Genomic DNA, 14,348 nt, shown 5'->3' with positions numbered 1-14,348 from the left:
CTATTAATTATGTATAATTATGTACATCTGTTAATGACATATAGTTAGAATACCTTTCGACTCTTAAGACTGCTGAGATCCTTTAGACCTTTGAAAACCCTTTAGGTCCCCCAAGACCCTTAAGACCACCAAGACCCCGAAAGACCACAAAGACCCAAAAGACCCTGAAAACTCCGAAAACCCTTAAAGACTCAAAAGACCCAAAGGATTCAAAATAACTAGAAGACCCCAAATACACAAAAGACCCAGAAGACCCCAGTAAAGCCATGAAGTTGTGATTGTGTCTATTAATTACGTACTGTTTGAACGCCGGTTGCATCCTGTCTATTAATTATATATATATATATATATATATCTGTGCAGCGTCTGTCTTGTGTTGTCACTGAACTACTCCCTCAAACTTTTGTGAAATCGTACCAAACTTCTGGTATGCACATATCTCTCCCGTCGGTATGTCCTAAGGGTATTTTTTTTGAAACATTTTCCAAATTTTTTTTTTCAACTTCAATTGTTTATAAAATGTGATATCACGTATATTACAAATACATTTGTGGAAAATAATTGTTTGAATTATGATTGGTTTAAACCATGACAAAACAGCAACTTATCATTAAATGGTACAGTCATTTATCTATACACATCTGGGCAGTGTCTGTGTTGTCACTTAACGACTCCCTCAAACTTTTGTTTCCGTGGTTGTGAAGTGTTTTTAATAACGTGGTGGTTTTGAATCACGTGGTGGTGAGGTATTTTGAATTATGTGGTGGTGAGGTGTTTTTAAATGACGTGGTGGTGAAGTGTTTTTAAATCACATGGTGGTGAGGTGTTTTGAATTACGTGGTGGTGAGATGTTTTGAATCACGTGAGGTATTTTGAATTATGTGGTGGTGAGGTGTTTTTAAATGACGTGGTGGTGTGTTTTTAAATCACATGGTGGTGAGGTGTTTTTAATTACGTGGTGGTGAGGTATTTATAATTACGTGGTGGTGAGGTGTTTTTAATTATGTGGTGGTGAGGTGTTTTGAATTAGTTGGTGATGAGGTGTTTTGAATTACGTGGTGGTGTGTTTTTGAATTATTTGGTGGTGAGGTGTTTTTAAATGACGTGGTGGTGAGGTGTTTATAATTACGTGGCTGTGAGGTGTTTTTATTACGTGTTTTATGGCTGTGAGGTGTTTTTATTACTTGTTTTATGGCTGTGAGGTGTTTTAAATTACTTGGTGGTGAGGTGTTTTTATTACGTGTTTTATGGCTGTGATGTGTTTTTATTACTTGTTTTATGGCTGTGAGGTGTTTTAAATTACTTGTTGGTGAGGTGTTTTTATTACTTGTTTTATGGCTGTGAGGTGTTTTAAATTACTTGGTGGTGAGGTATTTATAATTACGTGGTGGTGAGGTATTTATAATTACGTGGTGGTGAGGTGTTTTGAATTAGTTGGTGATGAGGTGTTTTGAATTACGTGGTGGTGTGTTTTGAATTACTTGGTGGTGAGGTGTTTTTAAATGACGTGGTGGTGAGGTGTTTTTAATTTTGTGGCTGTGAGGTGTTTTTATTACGTGTTTTATGGCTGTGAGGTGTTTTTATTACTTGTTTTATGGCTGTGAGGTGTTTTAAATTACTTGGTGGTGAGGTGTTTTTATTACGTGTTTTATGGCTGTGATGTGTTTTAAATTACTTGTTGGTGAGGTGTTTTTATTACGTGTTTTATGGCTGTGATGTGTTTTTATTACTTGTTTTATGGCTGTGAGGTGTTTTTATTACTTGTTTTATGGCTGTGAGGTGTTTTTATTACTTGTTTTATGGCTGTGAGGTGTTTTAAATTACTTGGTGGTGAGGTGTTTTTATTACGTGTTTTATGGCTGTGATGTGTTTTAAATTACTTGTTGGTGAGGTGTTTTTATTACGTGTTTTATGGCTGTGATGTTTTTATTACTTGTTTTATGGCTGTGAGGTGTTTTAAATTACTTGTTGGTGAGGTGTTTTTATTACTTGTTTTATGGCTGTGAGGTGTTTTAAATTACTTGGTGGTGAGGTGTTTTTATTACTTGTTTTATGGCTGTGAGGTGTTTTAAATTACTTGGTGGTGAGGTATTTATAATTACGTGGTGGTGAGGTGTTTTGAATTAGTTGGTGATGAGGTGTTTTGAATTACGTGGTGGTGTGTTTTGAATTACTTGGTGGTGAGGTGTTTTTAAATGACGTGGTGGTGAGGTGTTTTTAATTTTGTGGCTGTGAGGTGTTTTTATTACTTGTTTTATGGCTGTGAGGTGTTTTTATTACTTGTTTTATGGCTGTGAGGTGTTTTTATTACTTGTTTTATGGCTGTGAGGTGTTTTAAATTACTTGGTGAGGTTGTTGTTGTTGTTGAGGTGTTTTAAATTACGTGGTGGTGAGGTGTAATCGTCCCAAATTTCCAGTCTGCACCTCCCCCTCCCCTATGTATGTACAGAGGGGTTCTTTCTTGAAAAAACAACATTCAACCTAAATCTTCAACCTAAATTGCCTATAAAAATGTAATATCACAAACACAACAAATACATTTGTGCAAAATAATTGTTTGTATTATGATTGGTGTAAATCATGACAACACAGCAACTCAGGTACATTCATTATCCTCACCTAAAATAAGCCCGTTCCTCTGTAACGAAGCTAGTGTATGTATATTAATTACGGATTGTTGGAATATACGTTTCGTTAGAGCTTTACACCACTTGAAAATAATACCCCGAAGACGCAAAAGTTCCAAAATACCCAAAAGTCCCAAAATACCCTGAAGACCCAAACTACCCAAAAGATCCCGAAGACCCAAAATGCACTGAAGACCCTTAAAGACCCAGAAGACCCAAAAAGACCCTGAAGACCAGGTAAGACACATCAGACCCTTTAGACACATTAAACCCCAAGATCCTGAAGAGCACTTTTACCTTTAAAACCCTTTCAATACTTTAGACACCGAGAGATCCCTTCACTCTTCCAACCTTGTATACCCTTTAAGCCTTTACATCCCTAAGTCCCTTTTGACCCCTTAGACCTTAACACCATTTAGACCCCTTACAGCTTACACCCTTCAGACCGATTAGACAGCTTGGACATTTGACCATTTAGACTTTTAGAGCTTCACACCACTTGGACCTTTTTTTAATTACAAACAAATTACAAATAAATACTCTTACCAATAGTACAAATAAATTACAAATAAATAATATCACCAATATTACAAATATATTACAAATAAATAATATCACCAATATTACAAATGAATTACAAATAAATAATATCACCAATATTACAAATAAATAATATCACCAAAATTACAAATAAATAATATTACCAATATTACAAATAAATTTGTACAAAAGAAATGTTTGTATTATGATTGGTGTAAACATGATAATATAGCAACTCAAATTCAGTCAGGTCATTATACTCAGTTTAAACAAGCCCATGTCTCTGTATATACACTACATGGCCAAAAGTATGTGGACACCCGAACATCACACCCATATGTGTTCGTTGAACATCTCATTCCAAAATCATGGGCATTAATATGGAGTTGGTCTCCCCCCCCCTCCCCCGCCCCCCCCCTCCCTTTGCTGCTATAACAGCCTGCACTCTTCTGGGAAGGCTTTCCACAAGATGCTGGAACATTGCTGTGAGGATTTGCTTCCATTCAGCCACAAGAGCATGAGTGAGGTCGGGCACTGATGTTGGGTGCTGATGTTGGGTGATTAGGCCTGGCTCGCAGTCGGCGTTCCAATTCATCCCAAAAGTGTTCGATGGGGTTGAGGTCAGGGCTCTGTGCAGGCCAGTCAAGTTCTTCCACACCAACAACAACAACAACAACAACAACAACAACAACAACATGCATTTTAAGGCCATTTTCCCTGCAAGAGTGGGGGTTAGCCTTGCGGTCCCCATGACAATCTTCTCCATTTTGCCCTATTTTCTGCATCTCTCCTTGTTAACCCCCTTGCCCGCATTTCTTCTTCCACCATCTTTAGCCAAGTCTTTCTCAGTCTTCCCCATCCTCCACTTCCTTCTACATTCATTTCCATCACTCTTCTTAACCAGTCACTTTCATCCTTCCTCAACACATGACCAAGCCATCTCAACATGTTCCTCTTCACAGCATCAATCACAGGCTCTATTCCCATCATCTTTCGCAATTCATCATTTGTCTTCCTCTCTCTAAACGATACTCCGCACATCCACCGAACCATTCGCATTTCCACCCTTTCCAGCCTTCGTTGCTGCTCTACGTTCATTACCCATGTCTCGCTCCCATAAATCATAACACTTCTCACACATGCAGAATACACCTTTCCCTTCAGCTTCAACGACACTCCCCTCCTCATCAGCACACCACTCAGTTCCTGAAACTTCTTCCATGCACATCTCACTCTTGCAACCGTTGCCGTGTCTGATCCACCTTCTCCATTCAGCATGTCTCCGAGGTAGAAAAATGTTTTCACACCTTCCAGCTTCACGCCGTCTCCAAGATCCAACTCAACATTTCCTCCATCTGCAGCTCCCTCTGTGCACACCTTACATTTGAATGTAGCTGCCACACTGGTTAATGACCCTCTCAGACCACTACATTTTTGATGAACCCACTCAGCGCACATTGTACATTGAATGGAGTTCACTCCGACACCCTTCCTGCACACAGCACATGGCCACTTCCCAGTTCTTTCCACCTCACCACATGCTTTACCACTTTACATCACCTTCGTCTTTCCTATATTCACTTTCAGACCTTTTGTCTCCATACATTCCTTCCACTTGTTCATCTTTTCCTTCAGTCCATCCATACTTTCCGCAATCAACACCAGATAATCTGCATTCAACAACTCCCACGGTAAACCCTCCTTTACGTTCTGAGCCAGCACCTCCATCACAGCTACAAATAGTAGTGGACTTAGTACCGACCCCTGATGCACTCCCACCTTCACCTCAAACTCACCACTGTTCCCGTCCTTCGTCCTTACAGCTGTGCGCGCTCTTTTGTACATTGCCATCACTAGTCTGATCAACCATTCCTCCACTCCTAACTTCCTCAATGCCCATTTCAATACTTCGCGTGGAACCCTATCGAATGCTTTCTCCAGATCAACAAACCCAAGAAACAACTTCTTCCTCTTCTCCATGTACTTCTCCTGCAACTGCCTCACAATAAAGAGCACGTCTGTCGTTCCTCTTCCTGGCATAAATCCAAACTGCATTTCGTCGATCTTCACCTTCTTCCTTATCCTACTCTCCAACACCCTTTCCAATACCTTCATTCCATGCTCCAATAACTTTATCGCTCGGTACGAGCCACACTCCAGAGGGTCACCTTTCCCCTTGTATAGAGGGACGAGGGTACTCAGTTCCCAAACCACTGGAATGCGGCCTTCTTTCACCACCAGATTACAGATCTCTGTCATTCTCTTCACACCCCAACTTCCTGCTGCCTTCAACATATCTCCCACAACTCCCGTCGGCCCTCCCGCTTTTCTACTCTTCATTGCTTTTATCGCTTCCTCAACTTCCTTCTCAGTTATCTTCTCTGCCGGTCCTAAAACTGGGTTACTCTCTATGTTGCCATCCCATTCATTCTCTGTATTCAACAGCATTTCCATATATCCTCCTCTCCGTCTCGTTGGACAACCGCTTCCGGTCTTGCCGGCGAGGTTTAGTTTATTCGCAGCTGTCTACGCTCTCCATCGAAATCGAAGTTAAGTAATTGTTCCCATTTGTATTTTCGTTATAACTGTATTTATTTTATGGTGTTGTACGTATCGTGTGTCCCGAGGAAGATTTTCGGTGCAAATCTTTCATACTTGTATAGAAAATCGTGTTAATTCGTGTCGTCTTTTGAGGCCTTGTACAGTGTCCAACCTTGAGGCTTTGTTTTCCTCTCAGCGGTCCGTCGTTTTGTGCTCCAATAACTTTCGTTCTCTGCTTTTCCCAGTCTTTTCACCCCATAGCCTACTTCCTTGTTTAAAATCAACAACAAAAAAAAACATTTCCTTCTCTGTTCTTATTCTTTGTTCTTATTCGTTTATTCCTTCTTATTCGTTCGTTCGTTCTTTGACCACGTGTTTCTCCCCCATTTCCCCAGATAGTTTTCACTGTTATTAACCTTAAAATGTTTACACTTTCCCCTCAAGTTCTGTATTCCGTCGTATATTATAACACCTTTTCCTTCTTCTTCTTTAAAAGGCTGCTTTCGACTTGCTCACCAAATCTATTCATCCCCAAAAAAAATTCCATCTCTTTCAGTGTCTCTTTTCTACATTCCCTAAACTCTCCTGCACTCCATCCTCCCTCCAGCGTCCTTAAACGTATTTTTGACTCGAAGATCACAAGAAACTCATTTTGCAATAAATGTTTGTTTCCCATTAATCGTACACTTTCTAAAATCCAATCTCACCCCTCCCTTCCAAATCTTCCCCATAACCCCTCCCATCCAAATCTTCCCCCTTGCCACTCCCCTCCTAATCCTCCCCATCACCCATCCCTTTCAAATCTCCCCCCTTGCCTCTTCTCTCCTAAACTCCCCCCACACCCCTCCCCTCCAAGACGCCCCCTCGCCCCTCCCCTCCTAGACTCCCCCCTCACCCCTCCCCTCCTAGACTCCCCCCTCACCCCTCCCCTCCAAATCTCTCCCATATCCCATCCCTTTCAAATCCCTCCCCTTGTTCCTTCCCTCCTAAACTCCCCCCTCGCCCCTCCCCTTCAAATCTCCCCACCCTCATTTCTTCTCAATTTCCCCCCTCTTACTCCCCCTCCTCAAGGCGTCCTCCCCGCTTCTTCCCGCTTCTAACTCTCACCTCCATCTCCCCCAAGCTTCTGCCTCGCTCTTCCCCCGCCTCAAATAACACCTCATTGTGCCTCACCCAATCACCATCAAACCTTTTGTCCGCCCCATCCTTCCCTTTCTCCGAGCTATTCTGAAATCTCTGACACACCTTCAACAGCTCTCCCTACCCCTCCTCCCCCCTGTTCTGTATCCGATGCTCCCCCTTCCTCTTCATTAACGGTATGGACCTCAAACATCCGGGCCCTTCGTTCAAACTCAACTGATCTCTCCATACAAGTTGCTTCTGTCAAACCAGACGTGATCTGCTTAACAGAAACTTTCCTCCTTCATGATGTCTCTGATTCCTTAGTATCTCTCTCGGGTTACTCCCTCCTCCGGTATGATAGACCTGAGCCTCGTCCTGGAGGTGGGGTTGCTATCTTTATCAAAAACTCTCTTCCTCACTCGCCCTGCAATGCACTCTCTCCACCTCACCCCCAGGAATACCTCTGGCTACGGCTTCCCCTTCGCTCCCACCTCTTGTTCATATGTGTGTTGTACCGTCCACCAAACAGTGATGACTCAATCTACATCTTGCTGTCTGATAATATGGACCAACTTCTGTCTACTCATCCCAACTCTCTCTTCCTCATATGTGGTGATTTCAATTGTCACCATGCCAGTTGGCTGGGTGTGGGTACCTCTCTCACCAGCCATGGCTCCTCAGCAAAGGACTTCTGCGACTCACTGGAACTGACACAATCTGTCAATTTCCCGACCCGGATCTCAGTCAACGGAGCATCTTCTCTTCTGGACTTGGTTATGACTAACTTCCCTGAAAATGTCTGCTGCTCTTCTTCTGCTCCGATCGGCTCATCTGATCATGTGTTTGTTAAAGTGGACATCTCTCTGACCATTCTCAGGGAGCCTGCCTAGCGTCGACGAGTCTGGCATTTCACTCAGGCCAACTGGCACGGTCTTCAAGCAGCCATCAATCATCTGGACTGGTCTCCCATCTCTACCACCTCTGACATCAACTCATCCTGGGAATTCTTCCAAAGTAAATTGCTCTCTCTCATGCACAGATTTATCCCATCTCGTCTCCAGTTGTCATACCCTTCCTCCCGTCCATGGTACACGGAATCTTGTGGTGAGGCTGTTGCCCAGAAACAACTTGCCTTCGTCTCCTGGAAAGCAAATCCAATGGAAGGAAATCTCATTTCCTTTCACAAAGCCCGAAACAAGTGTGTGTCCACCCTCAGGAGAGCCAGGAAACAATATCTCTCCGTTCTCAAGACCGAACTCTCTTATCTGTCTCCCTCTTCCAAATCCTGGTGGCATCTGGTCAAATTTGTTTCTGGTGTTTGTTCCCCCTCCATCCCCTCCCTTACCTCAAACGGCTACACAGCTGACTCCGCACGTGAAAAAGCTGAATGCCTCAATTCTGTGTTTGCCTCCAAATCCTGTGTCCCAAACCCATCCCTCTCTGTACCCACTGTACCCAGTCATACCCAGCTGCTCCTGGACTCCGTGTCCTTTCCTCCTGACAAGGTGGAAAAGTTTCTGTCAACCCTCGACTCTGATTCTGCAACTGGACCTGACGACATCAGCCCACGGGTCCTAAAATCCTGTTCTTCCGCTCTTTCACTCCCTCTCTCTGTTCTCTTCACCCTCTCTTTTGCTCAAGGTCAACTGCCATCTGCTTGGAAATTAGCCAACATCACCGCTTTGCACAAAAAAGGTGCAAAAACAGATCCTAGCAACGACAGATCAATCAGCCTTCTCCCAATTATCAGCAAAGTCATGGAATCCATCATTGCTTCAGATATGAAATCTTTCCTCTTCTCCAATGGCTTGATCTCTGATCATCAATTTGGTTTCAGACCAGGTCACTTTACTCTGGACATGCTGCTTCTGCTGTCTCAACAATGGATGGAGGTCCTCAATGCCAAACAGGAAATTAGAGCTGTCTCCCTCGACATATCACGTGCCTTCGATACGGTCTGGCACCCCACTCTGCTCACCAAACTCTCCTCCTTTGGTATCCATAGAAATCTCCACGCATGGCTGGCGGACTTCCTCTCTCGTCGTAGTCAACGTGTGGCCCTGAATGGGTTTCTCTCATCTCCTCTTCCTGTTCAGGCTGGAGTTCCCCAAGGCAGTGTTCTGGGCCCTGTGCTTTTTCTGGTCTTCATCAATGATCTCTCTGACTCTCTTGAAAATCCTCTCTATCTCTTTGCTGATGACTCCACTCTCTGCCGCTCCATTCCTCATCCCTCAGATCGGCAGTCTGCAGCCTCCTCACTCTCTGCAGACCTGGACAAAATCACAGACTGGGCAAACAAGTGGAACATGTCTTTCAATCCTGACAAATCTCACACACTTACTATCTCTCTCCGAAAAGACCGACTGGACAACCCTCCCATCTGCTTTCTGAAGGGAAGAATGGGGGCAGCAGGGAAGAATGGGGAAGATTTGTCCACCGACTTGCGTTTGGAGGGGGGTGGGGGGGGGGGGTACAACCACTGTGAAGAGGCGTCTCTGATAGTTGTCAAATGTTTTGTTTCGGAAGTATGTGGGAGGATTTGTGAGAGAGTCCTTCCAGAGAGACTGGGTGTGTGTGTGGGATTTGTTGGGGTTGAAAGACATATTCCCAGTGTTGGACAAGCTCCTGATTTTATCCAGGTCTGGAGAGAGAGAAGAGGCTGCTGCCTGCCGGTCTAAAGGATGATAAACGATACGGCAGAGGCTGGAATCACATGAAATTGGAATGTCTCAAAACAGTCGTTAGAGTGGTAAAATCTGATCTGAAGGCTTTTCCTGACAAAATTCAATTGATACAGCAGTTAACTTCAGATGACGAGTGTCGACGTTATCAATTTTGTGTGCAATTCAGTGGGATACATGGAGGACACAATTTTGAGTGATGAATGTCCTGTTTACTTGAATGGTAAATAAACAGAATTGTGAGTTTTGGGTCATAGAGAAACCAGTTCGCTTTTGTCGAGTCACCTCTCCACTCCCCAAAAATAACGATTATGGTGTGCACTTGGTAGTCATCGGATTTACGGTCCATACTTTGTTGAAGATGAGGATACCGAGGAAGTGCTGGCTGTGAATGCGGAACATTGCGTACATATGTTCAACACATTTTTCTGGAGTCACATGAGAAACGTTCCTGTTGCTTGGTTTCAATAAGATGGAACAACTGAATATACAGCTCGCTTGTCCATGCAGTGGCTCAATAATCACTTTTCTGTCAGATTAATTCCACACTGATCTGGATTTCCTTGGCCTCCAAGATCTTCTGATCTCTCACCTTTACATTTTGTTCTGTCAGGATTTGTTAAAGAAAATGTTTTCACAGAGAACTCAAAGATGCTGCAACGAGGGTTATATTCATATAGTCTCATGTGAAACACTTCAGTCTGTATTCGGAAACTATTCCATCCGTAACCGTAAGTGTGCAGAACAGTGAGGAGGGCATTTTAAACACTTGTTTGAGTCAAACAAAACCTTACGACTTCCTTTCTGTATCATGTAAATTATATCGTCTTGCATTAAAATTTTTAGATTTAATTAACAAACAATTAAAATTGTGTCAATTCTTTGTGACCAACCCTGTATAACTTACAAGGACAATGTTATGTGTACCATCCAGAAGCTTGATAATCCCTTTATTTGGATTTCTAAAGGCCTGCAACGCAAACATTCTGTATATTGATGGGAGGGAATCCCTGCTTTTTTTTCCCCTGCCCTTCTCCACAAAATCTTATTGGATTATCTTAAATATGACAATGTGAATGGATCGTTGTTTACTCATTGTAGTCTCTATGCAAGTATGACTAGTATGGATGATAGGTGCATGAAACATTGGAATAAGTAATTATGATTTGAACTGGATCATAAAGCGATATAATTAATTAATTAATTAATGCAAATAACATTAGTTCATGCAACTGCTCTCCGCACACACATGTAAAATAATCTCATATTTTGATCGAGGGAAAGGCCCATTCAAGCAAGCATTTGTGAAACTTAAATAATTTCCTGTATTTTGAAATGTCGATACTAAACATCTTTGTGCTGTCATTTATATCTATCTGTCTTTTGCAAGAAGCATGGTGTTGATGTAGCGGCTAGGGTGCCAGCTTAGGATCCTAGGATCCTGGGTTCGAATCCCGGTCGATCGCTGAATTAACGCCAGGGGGGTTGACTCAGCCTGTCATCCTTCCGAGGTCGGCAAATTGAGTACCAGCTTGCTGGTAATTCCCTGTTTGTCGTAAAAAGGCGACAAAAAGGGTTGGCGGCAGGAAGGGCATCCGGCCGTAAAACATTGCTTCAAAAAAGGGGACCAACAAAAAACAACAACAACCACGGTCCCCGAAAAAAGGCCAACCCCCGCTTGCGGGGAAAAATGGCCTCTAAAGGTGGTTTTGTCTTTTGCAAGAAAGCGATGGTTTCATTTTACCTCTGCCACCGATTGTGTTTTCACCCCTGTTTGTTTGTTTGTCTGTCTGTTTGTCTGTTTGTGAGCAGGATAGCTCAAAAAGGTATGGACGGATTCGGAAGAAATTTGGTGGACAGGTTGGGTGGGTGACAAGGACAAATCGATTTTGGTTCAGGTCCAAATTTAGATCCGGCCTATCAGTGGATACAAAACATAAACTGTTCACCTGGCAGAGGTATGCACTCTTCTGAGTTCCATTGTAGTTCTTCTTGTATTGCTTAGCTGCTGTTCCGAGTAATTGAAAAAATGATGCCATTACTTTTTGTTTCCTTATCAATTAAAATTAGCATTCGAGATCATATTATCTGACACCTTACTATTACTGTTTTGCATGACAATGAATTCTGTGCAGGATCACGATGTCTGTGAGGACAAAATTTTCTTGGTGTCCATCCTCATGGCTCAAGTAGGAATCCATTCAGTGGCTTACGCCTTCCCCAAGGTGAAAATCATAACAACTGCTCTCGATAAAGACGTCAACGACCAATTCCACATCATTCCTGGCATTGGTGAGCATTCTGCTTGGACTTGTGAGATGAACTTTCCACCATCAGCTTAGCATATGACCTTTATGATAAATGATATTATTTTGTTCACATATAACAATATGTGAACAAAATAATTATATGTGAATTATTTATAATTTTTATAATTTAATTTTAATTAATGATTTAGTAATAATTTAATAATTTAATTTAAATGTAATAATTTTAATAAGCTAATTTTAATTATTAATTTTTTTTTTTAATTTGATAATTTTAATAATTTCCTTATAATTAATTATTTTATAATAATTTAATAATTTCATTTTAATTTAATAATTTTACTAATTTGAATTTAATTCATTATTTAATAATAATTTAATAATTTAATTTTTATTTAATAATTTTAACAATTTAATTAGAATGAATAATTTAATAATAATTTAATAATTTTGTTTTTATTTAATAATTTGATTAGAATTAATTATTTAATAATAATTTAATTATAATTAATTATATAATAATTATATGTGAATATAACTATATGTGAACAAGATTTGTACTGGCAAATATTGAGGATTTTGAGACAGCTATATCTTATCCTGTAGATTGGGGTGTTTTTGTTGGCGTGTGGCGGTGTCCTCGTTGATCCCAATCGAGCTGATCTGGCAGGTAATTTTGGTGATCGTTACTTTGGTACGGATGGTCACGGCGAATGGAGCGCAGAGGAAGAAGAGGAACACAGCTGCGAGTGCGAACGTCCTGCTTCCGGTTGTGGGGATACCACGTGAATCCATAAGAGACTCTCACTGCATGACTTTTGCTCCCTCTTGTTCCAGCTCTTCTACCAGATATCTTTTTTTTAAATCGTATTTGTAATAGCTGAGGCTGAAGCCAAAATCAATTAGCTATGTTTGCATTTTTATTATTTGCTTTTACAAGTTTTGTTGTTGTATTTTTGCACTTTCAGCACTCCCTGGAAGTAACGTTACAAACATATCATTACTTGTAATTTGAAGATTTGGTGAATGTTACTGTTGTAGACCTGGCTACACAAAGTTATTGTCCGGTTAATCCTGTCATAACCTGTGTTAAGATCAATTATCTAATGTAGCTCTCCAATTTTACTTAGCGCTGCATTCCAAAAAGTCTGTAGATAAAACGAAACGAAACGTCCACTGCACCAAGTGAATGTCTATCGTAAATAAATACCAGCTTGTCGGATAGTTGGTTGAGTTTGAGTACAGACGATAAAAGGCAAGTTATTGTAAAAGGAAAAACAAAAATTATATACAAGCATATATTTAACAGAATTCTTTTTTACATATTTAATGTACTGGTAGTTGAACCGCATCATCGAAATTATCCTGCTCAGCTCAGTTGCATTTGAGTTGCCAGCAAGCATTTTTTTTACTACCTCCGCCACCAAAGGTGGACTTGATTTGGTGGACAGCTTGGGTGTGTGACGAGGAAGAATCGATTCAATTTGGTGAATATCCGGATACAGATCCGTATTGAGTGATTCGTAAATGATTGAGTCCGTAAGTGATTCTTCACCATTGAGTGATAGGGCCAAAAACGATATATAGCATGATATTTCAAAAGGTTGTGGACGGATTTTGACAAAACTCGGTGGATGTGTTGGTAGGTGACAAGAACAAAGCGATTAGAGTTTGGTTCAAGTCTGAATCCATATCGGGCCTATCAATGGGATACAAACGTAAACTGTTCAGTCTGGCGGAGGTATGCTCTCTACCGAGTGACGTTCTAGTTGCATCATGCCTTTATGCACATCAGACAAGATCTGTAAATGTATCAATGACAAAGAGGATCAGTGTTCATGATCTCAACCATAATACACCAGACTCATTGGCATTGTGATTGGAGCATCCAGTCTGGGTCTGGCAGGTTGCCTGGTGTATTCTTAATTTGGCCAAGTCGTACAAAAGATCTTTAAAATGGTCGGTGTTGCTTTCTCACTTAACACTCAGAACCTGGAGGATAGTGCACAGACACCCCCATGGTTTTTTTTAGATATAAAGTCAAAGCTCGTGGAAGGGCTACAACACATAACGGATCAAGACACAACAGAACAAAGGGAATAGCATTAAGATAGGGGTAGAGGAAACGCCAACAGTAAGACAGAGGGGCAAAATAGATGGAGACAGACAAACAGGGGATGTGGGTAAGAACGAAAATTAAAGAAAAAATATTGGGGGTGGGTGCGGTGGTTTAATGGGGTAAAAAAGGAATGATGGTGAACAACTGTCTTGAAGACATGGAGGGAAGAATGAGATTGAAAAGACTGTGGAACTTGGTTCCACAGATGGGGAAAAAGAGCAACAAATGAGTAGAGGTGAGCAGTGATTCTGTATTTTAGAAATTTCACCAGAAGGAGGTTGGTGTTGGACCGTGTGCCCCAGTAGGAACCTGGAGGGGGGGATGCAAAGCTTGGAAAGCTGAGGGAGCAAGACCAGAAAGGAGGCGGTGGAAGAGAGAATGACAACCGACCTGTCTGTGATGGGAAAGTGATAGGCCCGTAGACTCGTATTCATCATTGGAGATTTCAATG

General features: G+C 41.6%; 1 protein-coding gene across 2 annotated transcripts in view; it reads left to right on the top strand.

Moving 5' to 3' along the window:
• Positions 1–13,970, top strand: part of UCKL1 (uridine-cytidine kinase 1 like 1) — a 92,799-nt gene extending 78,829 nt beyond the window's left edge. For both annotated transcript variants that reach the window (XM_068134287.2, XM_068134288.2), the window contains exons 14-15: positions 11,647–11,803; positions 12,449–13,970. In XM_068134287.2, coding sequence (XP_067990388.1) covers positions 11,647–11,803; positions 12,449–12,567 — 276 coding nt within the window. In that variant the 3' untranslated portion in view covers positions 12,568–13,970. The remainder of the gene's footprint in view (positions 1–11,646; positions 11,804–12,448) is intronic.
• Positions 13,971–14,348: the final 378 nt, after the last annotated feature.

Source organism: Myxine glutinosa, chromosome 13 (assembly GCF_964187855.1).
Source record: "Myxine glutinosa chromosome 13, kmMyxGlut1.1, whole genome shotgun sequence".
Classification (NCBI taxonomy): Eukaryota; Metazoa; Chordata; class Myxini; order Myxiniformes; family Myxinidae; genus Myxine; species Myxine glutinosa.
The sequence above is the reverse complement of the archived record's forward strand: the minus strand, read 5'-3'. Positions and strand labels throughout refer to the sequence as shown.